At 36.4% G+C, this 19075-nt stretch overlaps 1 protein-coding gene across 1 annotated transcript; it reads right to left on the reverse strand.

Annotated features, from left to right (window-relative positions):
• Positions 1 to 540: 540 nt before the first annotated feature.
• On the reverse strand, positions 541 to 17724 carry LOC145558890 (zinc finger CCCH domain-containing protein 19-like). Its single transcript, XM_081620252.1, has 11 exons — positions 17580 to 17724; positions 15694 to 17380; positions 14943 to 15022; positions 12560 to 12741; positions 8373 to 9426; positions 8161 to 8288; positions 6956 to 7015; positions 6828 to 6878; positions 6143 to 6213; positions 2566 to 2714; positions 541 to 2488 (listed from the first exon to the last, which is right to left on the reverse strand). The coding sequence occupies exons 2-11, from the start codon at positions 17355 to 17357 to the stop codon at positions 777 to 779; spliced, it is 5151 nt and encodes a 1716-aa protein (XP_081476378.1). The 5' UTR covers positions 17358 to 17380; positions 17580 to 17724; the 3' UTR covers positions 541 to 776.
• Positions 17725 to 19075: the final 1351 nt, after the last annotated feature.

The following is a 19075-nucleotide window of genomic DNA, read 5'->3' on the forward strand; positions in this document are numbered from 1 at the left end:
TCAGTAATTAAATGACCAGTGAACTACTTCCTCCGCTCTCCTAAAATTCCTTATTAAAGTATTGTTAAATTTCTGGTTGGGTGACATTGTTGAAATAGTAAGTTCAATCAGATAAGTATGTTCAGAGCTAGGTTGTGGTATATCATACTTCCTCCGTTTCTATTTAGTTAACGCGTATGATTTAGGCACATATATTAAGGAGATGAGAGAGAAAGAATGAAAAAGCAAGTGAGATAACTTGTAAATGCAAGGTAAAAAAGTTACCCCTATTAAAGACGTGTCAACTAAAAAAACCTTCCTAGAAAGGAATCGTGTCAACTAAAAAGAAACGGAAGTAGTATTTAGTTACGGTAAAAGGTAAATCAAAAGAGAAAAAAAAATTAGGTCAATCTTAGAGACACAAAGGGGGCACAAATGAAGTAGATGAGAAAAAGTGGGAAATTATGAAGCGTCAATGATACTTTAATGATTTTGACTGGTATTTTAAGCTTTTAACATCTACCCAATAGCTCGCATTAACCAAATCTGAACAAAATCTAATACCCAAGAACCATATTTTTTTTACTGTTAACTGTAAGTCACCCTACAAAATCCACTATTACACTGGTCAGAGAACTGACAATACCAACAGAGAGGAAAATTAGGGTGCTGCTGATAATAATTATTTAAGCATGTGACATACAAGTATCTATAAAATTAATGAGCTGCTACCCCTCCTCCAAGGACGAAAATTACTGTACATGAGAAGATACTACCTAGTATCTACTACTGAAAATTCAAGAGTGCATAAAATCACATGACGAACCCTTCCTGCAATGGCCGTTTTCATGGAATCTGCAGACTCCTCTTTGTCCTCCACTACCAAATGATGATTGCCTGTTCCATTGAGCCCCTCCGTCATTGCGGTTCTGATCACCTCCCCATGCACCTGTGTTCCCAGGTGCAGCAACCCAAACCATGTTACTGTTTCCGGCAGAGGGACTGGGTCCTGTACCCGTCCAACCCACAGTTGGCTGCGCAGCTACCATAGCTGGTGCTCCTGGAGAAGGGCTTGTCAATTGTTGGCCCATAGCAACAGCTGGTTGTCCAGCCCATCCTATGTTTTGGTTAACTGGCTGTTGCTGTTGCGCGCCCCATGGTATGTTGGCCTGAGTAGGTCTCCAAGCATTATTCGCAGGCATAGCAGGAAAGTTTGCGGCAATATTTCCTTGTCCTGGAGGATATCCAGCAGCATAAGGTGGAGGCTGGTTATTTACAGCAGCACCAGTCCACTGACTATACGAGACTTGTGCGGGCAAAGCATTTTGATTATTGGATGTCGTCACATTAGCATTCACCATTTCTGGTCTTGCAACATAACCAGTTCCCCAATTGTGAGTATAGACAGGAGGATTTTGTCCAGTGCCTTGTTGAACCATGTTGGAGAAGCCCTGAACAGCACCTAAAGCATTGGGTCCCACATTCGTTTGGTTCATTGTGGTATCAGAAGGGACAAATGGCTGATTTGCTGCTGCATGTAGGCCTGTTTGTGATGATATTTGTTGGGCATTTACCATACCTGTATTGGAGACAAACTGAACAGGAGCATGTTGAACTGTTCCTATAGGTGCTGCCACATTTTCTGGCTTGTTCCCAGCTACTTCGCCCTTAGATTGCTGAGAAATTTTGGCCTTATCCACACTGCTTGGATTTGAAGCAGGTGATGTGGGGGTAGGAGAAGGTAATCGTTCGTTCCCTCGAAATTGATTAGTCGATTGAAAAGAACTAGAATTTTGCATTCCACTCCAGGCGGCTGGGCTTCGTCCAGGAGTTGGAGATGGGAGGTTAGAGGAATCATATCTGCTATCAGAGAGTTTGGAAGCATCTGTTATAGGCAGTGTATTCCTAATATTAGAGCTAACATCTAAATTTGATCCAACGGAGCGGGAATCCTTCTGAAACTTTCCAGCTAATGCTTCAGTTAGAAGAATAGAATCATCTTCAGTTAGTGAAGCTCTCCAAATTTTTAGTTCAGCAGGAAAGTATCCTGTGCTACTCCATTTACGAAGCTGTGTCATAGAGAATGGTCCCTGGACCTTTCCAGTTGGATCTCTGTAATGCCACATTTTTTCTTTCTCGTCAATTTGCCCATCAGTTTGTACTGCTGTTGAAGATAAAGGCAGTGTAGGTTCTGATGCAGCCGCCACAGATAAATCTGATCGCATCCCAGAATGTTCAGCTCGATTGCTCATCAACGAATCCGGAGTACTCCTTGTTTTCTCCCAACTATTTGACTTAGGTGTACCCTTGTCTACCCCATTATTCCAAGTATGCTCACTTCTCTGCGGGGAACGAGTAGCATCGTCCCTTCTGTTTGAGAAACCCTTACTGGTCAAATTTCTGCCTGGTTCCCAACTCTTGTTCGGAGGTCTTGCATTTGCACTTCGTGATGAATAATGATCTCTACCCCTTCTGAAAAAACCACTTTCTCTTGGTCTCATGTTACTTGCTGCGCAAAAATACAAAATATAAATTTCAAAATAACAATTACTACAATCAAGTTGACTTAGCAGGTCATGGATATACCTTGTTTTTTATCATGTTCAATCTCATCATCAGACTCACAGCTAGGATCCATTTTTGGATCTGCATGAACTTCTGGAATTTCATTCAACCTACGTTGGCGTTCTTCTGGAGTCTTCAGAAGCTGCAATTTCTCCACACATTCTCTGAGCGTAAAGGTCAGTTAAGGACAACCAGAAAATAACGATGTCATCATACCAAACAAAAGCTTTAATAGCATACTACATGAGCAAAGCAAGACTTGAACTTTATGCATATGTCACATTCTCCCAAAGCAAAACTCAATCGCACACTCTGCTTCAAAACGATGATATTGAACATTCGATAGAAACAGGACCTATTCTCCAAAGATTCTGCCAAAATTAAATGTATCCATTACACAAACCTCCAAAGGAACTGTCTCAAACATGTACTGATTTTACAATGTTAGGGAGATATCAGTCAAATGTTAAGAAGAATTTAAGCAGTAATAGCAAATGACAGATAGGGTGTTTAGTTCACAATATCATTAAATGAAATATGGGTTTAGAATAGTTTGAACCCATAACATGTGTTTGGTAGATGATTTTAAGACATTTAAATCCATACCTCAAACCCACAAGGTATGGGGTTTGGAACCTATTCATTCCAGATACTTTCAGGTATCATATAAAAGAAAAAGATATTCATTCCAGAATTGAACCAAGCACATGATATTAAATTTAATGTCCATAAGGCATGGTATTGAGAATCAAGTTAATCAATTCAACCTGTTTGTGACAAAATTGTGCGTTGAAAATAAGGGTCAAATACAACAGAATTGCAGAAATGCTTTGGGAATAAACACAGGCTAAAGCAGTGGATGTAAAGAACACAAGTTACATATCCAATTCAACTTAACAATAGCAGGCATGCACAATAAGAAATACTCTCTTATATTTTTATCAGCTGCTTAATAGAAGTAATTTTGGCTGGCAGAGTGAAGAACACAAAGATAAGAATGTTAAGATGTCTATTTGGCACCACAGTGAAAAAAAAAAAAAAAAGACTAGAAACAAAGTTAAAATTAAAGGCAACACATACGACAGAAGGAGAAAGACTCAACGTGATAGGCAATTCAAAAGAGGTGTTTCAAATTTCAAAAGTAAAAACAAGATACTGATCAGATATTGGAGTTTCCCTGAGATAGGTTTCAATAGAAAAAAGAAACCATGGAACAGAATCACAAATTGAACAAGGAATCTTTATTTGGCTACAGTTCACAATGCAACAGTCAGAACTTATATTGTCTCACTCACATAAACAAAAAGAAAGGAGAGACAATATGCACAGATTCTAGTACAGCATCTTCATGATGAATATGAAAAGGAATAGGAACTTAATAGAAAAAATGGTAATTAATTTATTAATCAGAAGGTTCCATTTGTTGTCAAAACACTTTCTCCTCTATTGATTGGGCAACAGAGGGAGAGGGCAAGGGAGCAAGTAAAACTTCAAAAATGGGACTCACTCCGTCCCCAACAAATTCCCCATTTTCTTTTTTGGGTGTCCTACAAGGATGCTTTAAAGGTTTAAAAGGCATACTATCTCCCACATCATTACTTTCATTAGCTCCACTCAATCAAATTACTAAGTACAAAAACCACGTAATATGTATTTGCAGCATACATTAAGAAAGACATTTCTATCTTCTACGGTACTCAAATATTAAAAGAAAAGGAAAAACATGGCTGTAATTTCTAAGGCTCTATTGCTCCTGACATTTTTTTCATGTCTCAATACATAACCTAGACTAGTTCAATAAAGTTTCCTGGTTTAAATATGCCCAGCAAAGCACCTCTCTTTGTACCCTGTCATACGACTTCGCGAAGTCAATACAAACACGAGCACAACCTTCTTTCTTGCCCTATAATACTCTATTATTCTCATAAGAAGGGCAACTTTGATACATATTGTTACTCTTTCTTTGGTTAGGGATCAACCCAGCATATCATTCGTTATATTAATACATTTCCTCAATCAATAGTTCAATCACCCTTTTCCAACACTTCATTGTATGACATATGAACTATCCTTGGATAGTTTGAAAAGTCTTGGGTGTCTCCTTTATTCTGTGGTTCTTCTTAATTCTCATATATAAGTACAAAGTGGATTTACAGGCAAACAAATCCATTGACCAACATAATTCATGCATTCCCAAATTTTTCGTGCCATCCAAATCTCCTCACATAGTCCATAAACTCACAAAAACAGGGGCACAAAGGAAATAATCCCTAACCAAACAAAGAGTAACAATATAATTCAGTTCTGATCATTAAAAATATTCAAAGAGTATTATTATCTTTCCAGGCAACCTCAATAGATAAAGATATATTAATAATAGTATGGGCCATCTATTAGCTACAGAGTCATCTGAATTTGTTCATCTAATTCCCAATGCTTCTACACTTGAAAGGAAAATAACTTTTCACAACCTTGACATAAGCCACTAGGCCATTAAATAATGGACCATCATAAAAGACAAACAACACAATTACATGTCAAGTGTTGCCCTTGGCCATTTGCCAAATACTTCATTTCTTCCTATTAAAAAAATAGAATAAAATAAAATAAAAAAGAAAGAAAGAAAGAAAATTACTCCACGTACCACAATTTAAGGCTGTAGACTACTTGAAGGTTATAAACTTAGAAAGTGACCCCTGTGACATTTTTCCTCTATGTTTATCTTACACTTAACTATTTATAATATTTTATAGGTTTAACTCGTTTAAGTATCAATGAACTGCTTGTCACTTTGAAATCCCAATTTAAACACCAATATACTAACGAATTATTCTTTAGTTTGTGTGCACGTAAGATTATTTTTTGAAGGAGACACTAAGAGAGTAGCTCATTACTGAGTTGAAAGCTTGCAACAAAATATGAAAACCTTTTAAACATGCAGAATTCTATATAGAAATCCAACTATTATTCCTGCACATGCATTACCATCTACATCTTTCTCCACAACTACAAATTTCAGAAAAGACCAGCTCAATAAAACCAGGAATAGATCTGAAAATCTGAAAAAACAAGGCAAAACAATATCATGACAACTAGATGATAGAAGAGCAAAAAAAATATACTATTGCAAAGATGCACGGTGTGTGATCAGAAGATGGGATTGTAGTGTAGTGTAGTGTAGTGTTGTGAGAATTTTCTCAATGAGCATGGATAGCATAACACAATCTAGCATTGGAAAAATTGCTTGAGGACATATCAAAAATAAATATTGTTCGTAATATGGACTTAATGACTAAATAAAGCTAATCCTCTTTAGCGTTAGTGTTTAAATCTAGATTCTATTCTCACCATTTACACCTCTCCCCTCTCTCCAAACCTAACTGTCTTAAATATATCCTCCTCAAAAAGCTTCAATAATTAACAGAAAACTTAATAATGGCAATCTAGTCATTAGTCTGTAACATGTATACCATATATGCCATTTAAACATTAGAAAGATATTACCAAAAGATACAGACTATATAATGAATTGAAACGCAAACTACTTTACAAACATTGCAAGTGCATAACAGATGTTATAGTACTATAAAAAGGATATTCTTTCTTACGTCCAGTTTCACTAGCTCGATCACGAAGATGACTAAGCCTCACTATCTCAGCTTCCAGCCACTGTGAAGTTATGGCAAAAGTATTACTTGTTGAGCCTTGTGAATATATAATACAGAAAAGAAAATAATAATAAACTTTAAGATATGAACTCCACAAGACTTAAACAACACCTCACTGAACAGGTGTTGGTGAACAAACTAAATAACAAGGACCACCACAAAGATTCAAACAATAGCAACTCCATCTTCACAAATCACCTTGCCAACAACAATAAAGTATAAAAACCATATATTATACCAAATAACAATAAAGTCAATAAAACTCCACGGAATGTCAACAGTATTGTTTAGCCTTAGGGTTGCTTTCAAAGATAAAAAAAAATTTAGAAAGATTATTGTTTTTTTTACTAAACCCCCCATCTATAAGTTTTACTGAATACAAAATAAACAACTTTGACAAATGACCTATATAATGGAGTAACAGCTAACCCGAACAATAGTATAACACCTAAAAGAAAATAATATGACAGTTTGAAGCTACTATAACAGGCGCTTTTGGTAAAATGAGACCTAAGGCAGCGAAGAAGCAAGCAACAAAGCTTCTAGAAACACAACATAACCCACTTAAAGCAAAATACTCAGATTCAATAGAGAGGAAGGTGCTTAGTTACTCACATCAGTCACTCTGACTTCCTGCAGTTCCCTCGCCTTTTCCAGAATATCACCCTGAAAGAAAATAATACATCTCAATAGCATACAAAGTCCAAGCATTTTAGTCCTCATGTAGAGCAAAATAGCCTTACCACTGTCATCCTGCTGATAAGTCCACATTTTATACTCTGGCGCAATCTCTTGCACTCATCCTAAAATCAAAACAAGATAAAGTTTACACTCTCTCTTAGAAGGAAAAGGGAATCTTACAGACTTACAGATACTGGCCATACTGCTGCATGTAAAAAAACACACCATTGGTCACTACCTAAGGCAACAAGCAGTCAAGCAGTGCATGAAACTGCTTCCACGGTAAGAACTCCGCATGACAAATAGTACACAGTCCCGCCTATAACTGTATGCCTCAACAAAAATCAGTGTGTCCTACTTCCTTAATTTCTCAATTCATGCATCACTTTGCCTTTCACATATGCCAACATACAATTTTGACCATTATTAATATTGATTATGTTACCAAAAAATCATAAAAATGTTTTTTGAGAAACACATTGAAATTACCCAACAGTTAAAATAAGAACATTTGTTTTAACATAATAGTAAAAAAATGTGGTAAAACTAGTATATGAATAGTGTATAAAGTTAAGTGATGCTTGTATAGAAAACCCAGAAGAAATTGTTTAAAAGAGATGGGAAGTAAAAGACTTAGGACGAAATTTAATTGTAGCAAGTTTGTAGATAGTGAATAATAACAGACACCATTGATCACTAATAACTCCCAAGTTGAGGCAAATGATTACACAAAACCATGACTGACAACCATCCCCTCAATCTCATTTCAAAATATAAGCCACTTTCATTTTTCGTGGACAATGTTATACATTACTTTCTTTAACCAATTAAAGAAACTTCCCCTGATAAGAGGGAATTCAAAATATTTGGCTGAATATATTGACCCTTAAATGTATCATTGTAGAAATTGGAAAAGCATTTTGGATACATTAAAGTAGAGAAATATTTATATAATACAGCTATTACAGAAGGGTAACAACGTAAGAATGCTTCAGTTGTTTTCAAATGAAGTTAATTTACCCCCACCCCATTCCACCCACCCCATTCCACCCACCCCATTCCACCCACCCCCTTCAGGAGGATATCTTAAATACAACAGACCATATATCTGCATCATTATTATTCCACTTTGGACCCATGCGGTCATGCTCAACTGCTCAAGTCACTAGTGCAGAGCAGCCATAAAACATCTAAACTTTTCAGACACAAAAAAGACCGCCAAAGGAGGTTGATTAAACAAATAAAATATTGCAATGTAATTAATTACCTCTGTAAATTCCTGATTAGATATAGTATCTATTGATACGATCTCTGTCTTGTCCAAATTCAAGATCTCAAGCATAACATCAGTTGTCCTTTTACCAACTTTGTACGATTCAGGTGCCTTGCTTGTACCTGATTCAGACAAAAAAAAAATGAATCTTCATTTTATAGAAGACTACATTACAGAAAATAAAACATCATAAATATATTGGTTACCAATTATTTGCACAAGCCTATAAATGTCCTGCTTTTGGCTGCTGCCAGATATTCTTATCCTCACAAAAGAACCGACAATTTTGTCATGGAATGTTACAGGATCATCCATGAGAGGCTCCATTAAGCTCCGGCGCAAGTAAATTAAGTTAATATTATGCATATCTATGGCAGCATAATCATCGAGGTTGGATTGCCCCCTCTCTTCACCTCTTTTGCGAGATTTTTTCCCCTTACTTTTGCCTGAGTCCCATAAAGGATCAGTATGATCATCAACATCATATTGACTGACTTCGGTATCAATAACGCTTTCATGATTATCATCTGCACGAGCATCCTCCTTCAGAAAGAAGTGTGATTCAAGCAGCTTCAACATTTCAAAGTGACCAACTCGTGCTTTTCCAAACAGCTTTTGAAGCATTGAATCACAGAGTATTTGGCTTTGTCGACGCGGATCACGAAGTTTATTTATTTTTATGTATTCTAGCAAGAGTCCCTGCACATCAAACTGAGTAAGAACAGAGCTATCACCATTTTTCATGTGCATCACAAACTCCAATAGCTCCTTTGATGCCCACTCAATATTGCCTTCAGCAGTAGCAGATCCACCACCCTTTGAACGAGACTTAGCCAGCCTTCTGGCCCTGCTCCCCCTCTTTGAACCCTGGTTTCCTGAAGAATGTTCTGAATCTGAATATGTCTCCTTAGCCTGGGATTTTAACCTCCTTTTAGATTTTCTTTTCACCGTGCCTGTTTCCTTCTCAGAAGAGCTATCTGTATCAGAATCTACTGGCTTTGACTTCCTCTTAGCCCTCTTCCTTCTTAAATCAGTCACTTCTACGTTTGGAGGAGAACTGTCAGAATCAGTTCCCACATCATTACTACCCTCAAGTAGTTCAGCTGGTGTTCGTCGTCTGTTAGTTGCATCAGAATTCTTCCATGGATTTTTTGCTTTTGCTAGCTCATCAGATGTAATACCCAGTTTCCCTTTTTGTTCAATCCAGTAATCTTTGAAGAGATATTCCCAGCTACTCTTGTCATCGAAAGCAGCATGACTCTGAAAAGAGAATGAGAAAGAAAGAAAGATGAATTCAAATAATGTAGAGAAATATACTCTGTAACAAATTTAAATGATCTTCATTCAGTCAACTAGAGGCAATATGAAATACATATTTGACTGCAAAGTCATCTATAAGTGCTATGTTGCATCTTCTTTTGCCAGCAAATGCAGCCAAACTCCAATAATAATGCAGGGCATGGTGCAAGGAAAGAGTACAGAAAAATCCCATCTGCTGGTAAATACTCATTTTAAAAAAAAAATTCAAACTACCACCCCACCAAGCACATAGAAATTAGACAAACTACGGTGATTTTGACAGATTTATATCCCCTCTAATCACATCAAACAAATCATGAAATAAAAACGCTGTGTCACCAAAATCAGATGTAAAAGTTTCTACTTAGCACCATTATGTCTAAAAAGCAAAGTCACAAATAAGAATTAATTCCAGACATCAATTTAACAATGAAGACGAAATGGGGCAGAATTATCGACTCAAGCTTACAAGCAGTAGTAGGACTAGCAAGCTGGCCCTGTATAGCTCAACATCATATAAACAAAATAGATGACTCCCTCATTTTCCCACTACAAATTAGGACCCCAAAAGAAATTTGTGATAATACTTCAAATCCGTCAGTGTATAGCCTTTAAAGGAAGAGATGAATTATGAAGGTCCAACCTACCTAATAATAAATAGAGTGGGAACATTAGAGATACTTCAGCGTCGTGCTCCTTTCAAATACTTTGTTTTTTCCAGCAAGAGCACATCTCATTAATAGAAGCTCGCTTTCCTTTGTTAGCAGAACTAGCTTCCTTTGATTTAGATAGGGCAACAGTAGGTGTTTGATGAGTGCAAACTAAATCTAGACTTTTTACTGTAGACATTCACGATATACTTTGAAACAGAAAGCGTAAACTCCTCTTAGCACAAAGACATGTAGCTTTCACTTCCTTTAGCAAGTTCCTAGCTTCACATCACTACATAAGTAAGCAGTTGATCATTCCTCAATCCTCATGGCCCTTGAATTAATCTATGTTTGGGATGTGTTAGGTTCAGCCATTGAAGAACAAATAAATAGCCTACAAAAGGAGGTAAAAAATAAGAATACTTCCATCTTCATTTTCCCAAGAGTTCCCTAGCGTACAAAAACATGAAATGATAAAAGCAGATGTGACCAACTCCAATCCCTCTTATCTCCTTCTCAAACTTCCTCCCCATGCTTACGGCGACTCTTAATGAATCTGTCTCTGTTGTTGCTAGCCAACAAACAGTCAGGATCTACAAGTCATTGGTAAGACCTCAACCGGTCACTCCTCTCCTCCAATCCTCACTCCCTCATTTATATCTTTCCCCTGCAATACTTTGACAAATTCTTTCTTTACCCACCCCGGGCAATAGGGCACGACATGAGACAGCCAGGCTCACCAATGGTAACAAGATCATCCTGGGGTCTTTGCCCCTCTCTCAACCAGTTCCCCATCCTCAAACATGAAAGTTAAGGGTTTAATTTCAAATGTTTGAGTTGGTGGAACAAACAGGATACAATTCAAAATAGTTTGACCGACACATATTGGCCATGTTTTATAATTAGAGTTTTGACCAAAATGAGCTTATTTTGACCAAGTTAGAGGTTTGACTACATAAATCATCTAATTTGGTTGTTTGGTAAAAGAGCTTTTTAAATGAGCTTATTGAGGCAAATAAGCTAATTTGTAAAAAGCTAAAAAATAGAGCTTTTTAGATTAGCTTATTGAGTAATGGATGTCAAAAGACAATTTTATCCTAAAAGTTACTCTAATTCACATTCTTGCCCTCCCAATTTCTTACCCTAATCAAGTAAAAAAAATTTATCAATGTCCTAAATTGTCATTTCATATGTTCAACTAACAGATAACTACGAATAATAAGCTAATTCTACCAAACAGCTCGACATAAAAAGCTCTTATAAACCAGCTAGTCAAAACAGCAAATACAACCAGCTCTTACCAATCAGCTAACCGCTAATTACCAAACAGGGCCATTGTTAAATCCATGGTGATATTCTCCTTGCTTCATCTCTGTTTCCTTCTCATCTAACATCATTGTAGGGATATCGGCTATATCATTGGTGGTACGACAGAAGCCCATTTTTCTAGTTGTTTTGACTATTTCTAGATTGTTTAGTTTCAGTTTACACTCTCAACAACGATAGTCTCTCTATATGTGGAAGTTTTTGTCTTTGTGAGACTTAGTTAATTGTCTCGCTTGTGGTCCAAAAGCTTAAGCTTTTGGTTGAAATGGTCCTCTGCATGGTATCGGAGCCAGGTCACGGGTTCGAATCTCATCCACCCCTCCTTCAAAGTGGAATTATTTCGCGCCGGATATAAGAGGGCATGTGCTGCATTCACATTTCAAGCCCAAAGGGCCTTTCATGTGAGGGGGAGTGATAGAGTATAAAACTTAATTATCACTAAAGTTGTCATAAGATTTCTCTTTAGAGCAATTATAGCATGGATTGTTGACAGAATACAATCAAGCATCTCAATAAGTCTTCCAAATCCTTTGCACTTTCAGGTAAAATGAAAAGATAGTTTTCCAGAGATATTATTAGAATGCAATGTTTCGAGTTGGCATGTTAAACCTCAGAAATTTAAGATATAAACATAAAACTATTAACTTCAGAGCTTAAAGTAATCTAATCAACATTTTGGAAACAAAAGGGGAAAAAACGTTTTCTAGAAATCAACAAATTAGGAATATCTGGTGTTGACATTGCATATACGAATACAACTAGGCAACATTTACAGGGATTTCTAGCTTTGAGTAGTGAGTTGAGACCTAATCAAAGTCCTTTCTCTGATGGAACAAACACTTGGATCTGCTAAATTATAGACTATTTTGAAATGGTTCACTAAAACTGTCATATCCTTCTTATTGATAGAGATATATCACGTGGACAATGCATTGTGAAACAAGTGTAGAAGAAGAAGCTCTAAGTTGTCACTGAGGTATACTGACAAGGTCTCATCAACCATATACGACATGCATTTGTGTTGATATCCTTGCCACAGCCACAGAACACGTTTCAACAGAGTAGAAAAAGAAGAAAATAGAAACTTAACCATAAAAAGAAAGGAAACGAATACGTACCATCGCGTTTTGTTCACTATTTTCAATCATCATTACAGCTTTCATGCAGGATTCACAAAAGCCTTTGGTTCCTTTAACACAAAATATATCAGCATCTTTACTGCATCCTTTGCACAATGAAAATGTGCAGGTATAACACAAAAAGTAGGCGTTCTTCCCACATTGATTGCAGAGATGCCAGCCTGTTCATAAAGTGAAAAAAAATAAATAATCAGCCATTGTGATATTAAAAAAATAAAAACAAAGTGGTAAGGGGGAACATAATACGGAGTATAAGATAAATTTCACATACTGAGAGTAATGCAAGAATATGAAGCAAGTAGCAATTAAAACATCACCAACTAGCTAAAAGTACAAACCAGAAACTCTTAGAAGGTTTCATATTTGTGATGCCAAGCAGCATAGAAGCAAGGAATCTGCATTATGGCTGATTATAAAACTTAAACTTATCATTTTAATATCAGTAATTCAGGTTCAGACACTGTAGCTTTGCTACTCATCTAAAATCATGAATATGTATGAACTCACATTAGCAGCAAGCCAGAATTGCTGAAACAACACCAAGAGACGAGAATGTGTAGGCAGCAGCACAAACCACCGCAGACATTGTGATTGCACTTTATATATAGTAGACCATGAATCCCAAATCATGAAAGACTGTAAGGGCCTAAGGGGGATTATTGCAAAACACACTAAGAAGTGTAATTGGGTACTGCAGACTGTAACATGCATAAATTTCAGATAGTTTGTAGGATAAAGAATCAAGGATTTTCAAATGGCCACGATATGAAAGTACATTACCAACATGCAGTTCTTCCACATAGCTGCACCAGTTATTCAATTACAGCCTTTACACTCCCCTGTCAAACAGATTATAATTTTCATATAGGATTCTATATGTATATTTCTCTTCTATAGTATCACAATATTCAGGCCAATACCTGGAAGTAGCATATATCTGTCTCTTTCTCTTCCTTTATTATTTTGACTAGCCATTTACTCACAAGGGAATTAAATTGAGAAGAAAGGAGTACTTGAAAAGTGGAACCATTTTGGTAAAGACAGGGTAAAGGTAGGATTATTAGAATTAAGATGAAAATTCTCTAACAGACTAACAGCAGACTTTAGGATCCATCAGTTTCCCTTCCCTAGAGAAAAAAAAATCTGAATTGACAGTAAAAAGAGGAGTCTATAAAAGGTACAGGCCGTACAGCTACACAAGATATATCTCAATTATATCCTCAAAATTTCTTACATGCCCGTAATCTTTTGGTTTAGGGCCTAGAATGAAAGCTTAACATGACAGTAGTTCTCTCAGGCAACAACAAAATAAACACGTCTTAAAAACGCCAAAGTACAGGGCAAAAAATCAAAATATATAGCCTAAAATTCTTGTAGATAACAGCCTTGCAAATTGTAATATGCATGAGCAATGTCCAGTGACATAATATTATCAAAACAAATTCAAATCTAAATGTTACTCCCACTGGTTTATATATATATATATATATATATATATATATATATATATATATATATATATATATATATATATATATATATATATATATATATATATATTATTTTTATAAGCTAGTGTAAAATTTACACATTTGCTGAGACACAACTTTGAGCATCAATATTTTGAGTGTGAGATTAGTAAAAATTATGAAAAAAAAAAAATTACAAAAGTAGACATTATGACAAATCCAACAACATATTATATGATCATATTTATATATTATATATTGGTTAAAAAATTAAGTCAATGATGACATATGAATAGTGGAAAATCTCTAACTCTAGCTTATAAAAAAAAATGGAGGGAGTATTAACTTTCCTGTGGTCAAGTAGGCACAATGTGCAAAACTAGTTTCAATATAAAACATCTTAAAATTAGACTCATGTAAATTGCTAATTGGCCATGAGATTATACAACCATATTACTCCCCTTGTCATCAAACCATTACTCTATATACCATATAGGTCCATTCATATTTACCTTTAGCGGAAATTTTACTTTATCCCAGCATCTCAACCTATGTGCTATGGGATTCACTATACGTGTATTTCATGTGATGTGGAGCCCACCACAAACATTCTCTATCCTTACTTTTGTACTAACAAACAACAATATAGTTCCCTATTTATACTCTCGATTGGTAAGCCTAACTTGAGAGAGCAATTATACGAGGATGATGGAAGTAGCAAGACTAGCAACTATTATGGATGTCCCCAACATAAAGCATTTAGGATTTTAGGTTAAAACAATGACAGTTAAATGAGACCAAAGGAGATGATTTCAAATAAACAAGCAAAAGACGCACATGAGTTTTTGGCGTAAACAACACATCCAAAACAATACAAAATTAATCAAACTTACCGCAGTTCCATTTACCCTTTGATTGGAAAAACTCCTCATCATGATCCACGCATGAAGGATGATATGCCTTGGGGCAGCCCCTGAACCACCAAGAATATAGACTTAATATATTAGTATCTTTCAGTAATCCATCCTTTTTTAAAAAAATTTGAGACATCTGCCCGCTATACAAGTTCCCTCATTTCAAAACATCTATTCACATATAAGTACCCATGCAGCAGTACTTCCAAAATTATATAGTCAATCTATGTTCTGCTAAAATGCAAAGCCAATGCATGTTACCATGCTACATGATGCCCCCTCACTAACACTAACATCGGGCCATGCCAACTACGAGAGGGCATGTCATTACCAAACTGTAATCAGCCCCAAAACTCCCTCCAATCCAAAAAGCTAGACCACTCAACTAACCTTTTTCATCCAAATCATTTGCCTCTAAAAATATAAATGCAATATCCCTTGACCACTTAAGTTACAAATACAATCTTAGTTGCAGGTTTAAATACCAATGAACTAACGCCCCCTTTAAAGTTCTGTATTAATTCAAACAACAATGAAACTGAAACTAAAGGTAGTAATCATACAAATTACAAATGTAATAACTAACAAGTTCAGCATAAATGCTTTAACATTTTTCTTTAATATATTGGAAAGGACCAAAAGGTGATAAATGGAGTATAATATATCAAGCACTCAAATTTGCAAAAACTAACAGAGATATAACTTCCTATTCACAAGTAAAGGTACAAACCTCCGGTCACATAGCACAAGATCCCCTCCATCAAGACATACAAAGCAAACATCTTCACCCACAGTCTTCCTTGCTGGAGCCTTCGTTGGAGTGGGCGCCTTAGAATTCCGCCCACGTCTCCGCTTCCCACCACTACCAGGCTTCTCCACATCCATTTCTGCATCAGCAATAGGCGTCTCTTCTCCTTTCATTAGTTCCTCGTCTTCTGCCACAACAGATGAATCCTCCCTTTCCCCACCTTCTCTCACATCCTCTTCCATTTTATCAGCTTCCTCCACTCCTTTTGCCATAACCGGCGAATCCCCCATCTCCCCACCTCCTTCTCTAACATCTTCTTCCATTTTGTCAGTTTCCTCACCTCCTTCTCCCACTACCTGTGATGCCTCCTCACCTCCTCCTTCTCTCATGTCTACTTCCACCTTGTCAGCTTCCTCCCCTTCTTCTCCCATAACCGCCAATACCTCCTCACCACCTTCTCTCACATCTTCTTCCACCTTTTTAGCTTCCTCAGCTTCGTCTCTCACATCCTCTTCCACCTTGTTAGCTTCCTCACCTCCTCCTTCTCCCACAACCCCCAATGCCTCTTCACCTCCTCTTACATCTTCTTCCACCTCTTTAGCTTCCTCACCTCCTTGTCCAACAACCGCCGATACCTCCTCACCTCCTTTTCTCACATCTTCTCTCACCTTGTTAGCTTCCTCACCCTCTTCTTCTTTCACATCTTCTTCCATCTTGTTATCTTCCTCACCCCCTTCTTTTCTCACATCCTCTTTCACCTTTGTAGCTTCCTCACCCACTACCTCTCCAATAAACTCATCAACCTTGTCAATTTCCTCACCTCTTTTATCTCCCCCAAACTCATCCACCTTATCAGCTTCCTTGCCTCCTTTTTCTCCCCCACCCTCTTCTACCTTATCAGCTTTCTCAACTCCTTTTTCTCCCCCAAATTCTTCCAGCTTGTCAGCTGCCTCACCTTCTTTTACTCCCACAGACGGTTCCACCTTATCAACTTCCATACATCCTTTCTCTCCCACTACCTCTTCCGGCTTCTCAGCTTCCTCACCTCTTTCTTGTTCCACTAAGACCTCGTCTGCCTTCTCAGCTTCCTCACCTCCCTCTTGTTCACCCACGACCTCTTCCGCATTCTCAGCTTCCACACCTCCTTCTTGTTCACCCATGATCTCTTCCGCCTTCTCAGCTTCCTCACCTCCCTCTTGTTCACCCACGACCTCTTCTGCATTCTCAGCTTCCACACCTCCTTCTTGTTCACCCATGATCTCTTCCGCCTTCTCAGCTTCCACACCTCCCTCTTGTTCACCCATGACCTCTTCTGCATTCTCAACTTCCTCATCTCCCTCTTGTTCCCCCATGACCACATCCGCCTTCCCAACTTCCTCCCCTCCCACTTGTTCACCCATGATCTCTTCCGCCTTCTCAGCTTTACCTCCCTCTTGTTCTCCCATAACCTCCTTCGCCTTCCCGACTTCCTCGACTCCTTCACCTCCCAACACCTGGAATTCCTTCTTAGCTTCCTCACCTCCCACCTCTTCTTCCTCCTCCTCACCTTCCTCGCCCCCTACTTCACCTCCCACACCGACCCGTCTCTGATCAAGGGCAGGCCCAGGGAGAAAAGGTCCATTTTCATGGCTCTTTCGCCCTGACATTAAATAGTTATACAAACCAAAACCTGCAACACATTAGCAACCAAAGTTGACACAATTATCAAATTAGGCTCCAAAAATTACGATAAATTCTTCTCGCTTAAGAACCCTAAATTGACTATACTGATAATCAAATTAACGATAGTGTGAAATTAAACCCTAGAATTCGAAATTGATGTGACGATTAACAATGAAAGAACAGAAAAGAAAAAAATAACATCTCACCTTGAAAGCTTCTTCAATGGCGGAGAGAACGCTCACAAGCCGCTTCAATGGAGAAATTCAGAGTACGCTACAATGGAGAATAGAGAGTGCAGCGAGGTAGCGAAAACGTGAAATGGAGCTTAAGAGAAAAAAAAAAAACAATAAAATAGATATACGAGGAATTACGATGACACGTGTATAAAAATATTAACTGCAAAAGGGTTAAAAATTAACTCGATACGAAAATTTCACATTTAATTAAACCACATAAACACGATTACACGAGTAGCATTAATGGTCCGTAGATCCAAATTCGTTGGTAATTTCGTAAGATACGACTATATGAGGTATAACTTATTAGAAGTTTAGTTGAAATCGGTTAGATAATGTACAACGAAACTCAATCTATAACAGAATATAACTTGATAATTCTATAATTGAACTCGATTTCACTAAAATGATCAAATTATTTAGACTCAAAAATTACCTTATTTTACTCAAACTTGTTATTACCTACCCACTTTACTTAAATTGTTTTGACCCAAGCTAAAACTATTTGTAACCCAATTTGACTTGACATTTATTTAACCCAACAGTACTCAGATTCCACATCAAACAAATATATTACATAATCAAAATTACTAGAAGTTAAACAAAAGTTTGACAAAGATAAGTTACGTTTAGTAAAAATATTTTGTAGTTATTACGTCAATAAAGAATATAATTGTAATTTAGTATATATAAGTACTAATTAATATTCTTCAAAAAAAAAAAAAGTACTAATTAATAAAAATACGCCTGAGTTTACTAAAAATAAAAAAATAAATAAAAAAGTTTTAGCTTACCAAGTATAAATTAATATTGATAACAAAAAATAATTTTAATTTAGCAAAAATTAAATAGTATAAATTTATCATAAAAAAAAAAACAAAGACTAAGGGCATGTTTCATAGACTGAACTGAGCTGAACTGAACTGAAATGAATATTTTATAAGAGAAGAAAATTAGGAGTTGAACTGAACTGAGCTGAGCTCAACTGGACTGAACTAAACTGCACTGAATTGAAAATAAACGTATGAGAACAGGCCCTAAATGTTATTTGTCTTTAATTAATCCAAATTATGTAGTATTAACATTGCTCAACCAATTTCTTGTTAACATTTTTTTCAACATAGACTGACATTAAAAACTTCTTATTTGTAATAATTTTTTTTATTATTATTTATTATTGTTGTTATTATCGTTGGCAAAATTGGCAAGAAAGAATATCTTGTTTTAAGTCAATTCATGAACTAGTTACTTAGGGCTTATTTGACCTTTTTTTTTCGTTTTAAAAAAAAAAATAAAAAATAACAACAAACAAGAAAAAGGTATTTCCATTTTTATAGTTGTCAGTTTTCAAAATTAGCATGAATTTTATTATTTTTTTTTTGAAAGAAAAATTAGCATGCATTTAATAAACTTAACTAATTTTTTTTTATTCATTATGAATTTTTTTTTTTTTAAAAAAAAAAAGA

Source organism: Chenopodium album, chromosome 9, assembly GCF_948465745.1.
Source record: "Chenopodium album chromosome 9, dcCheAlbu1.1, whole genome shotgun sequence".
Taxonomy (NCBI): Eukaryota; Viridiplantae; Streptophyta; class Magnoliopsida; order Caryophyllales; family Amaranthaceae; genus Chenopodium; species Chenopodium album.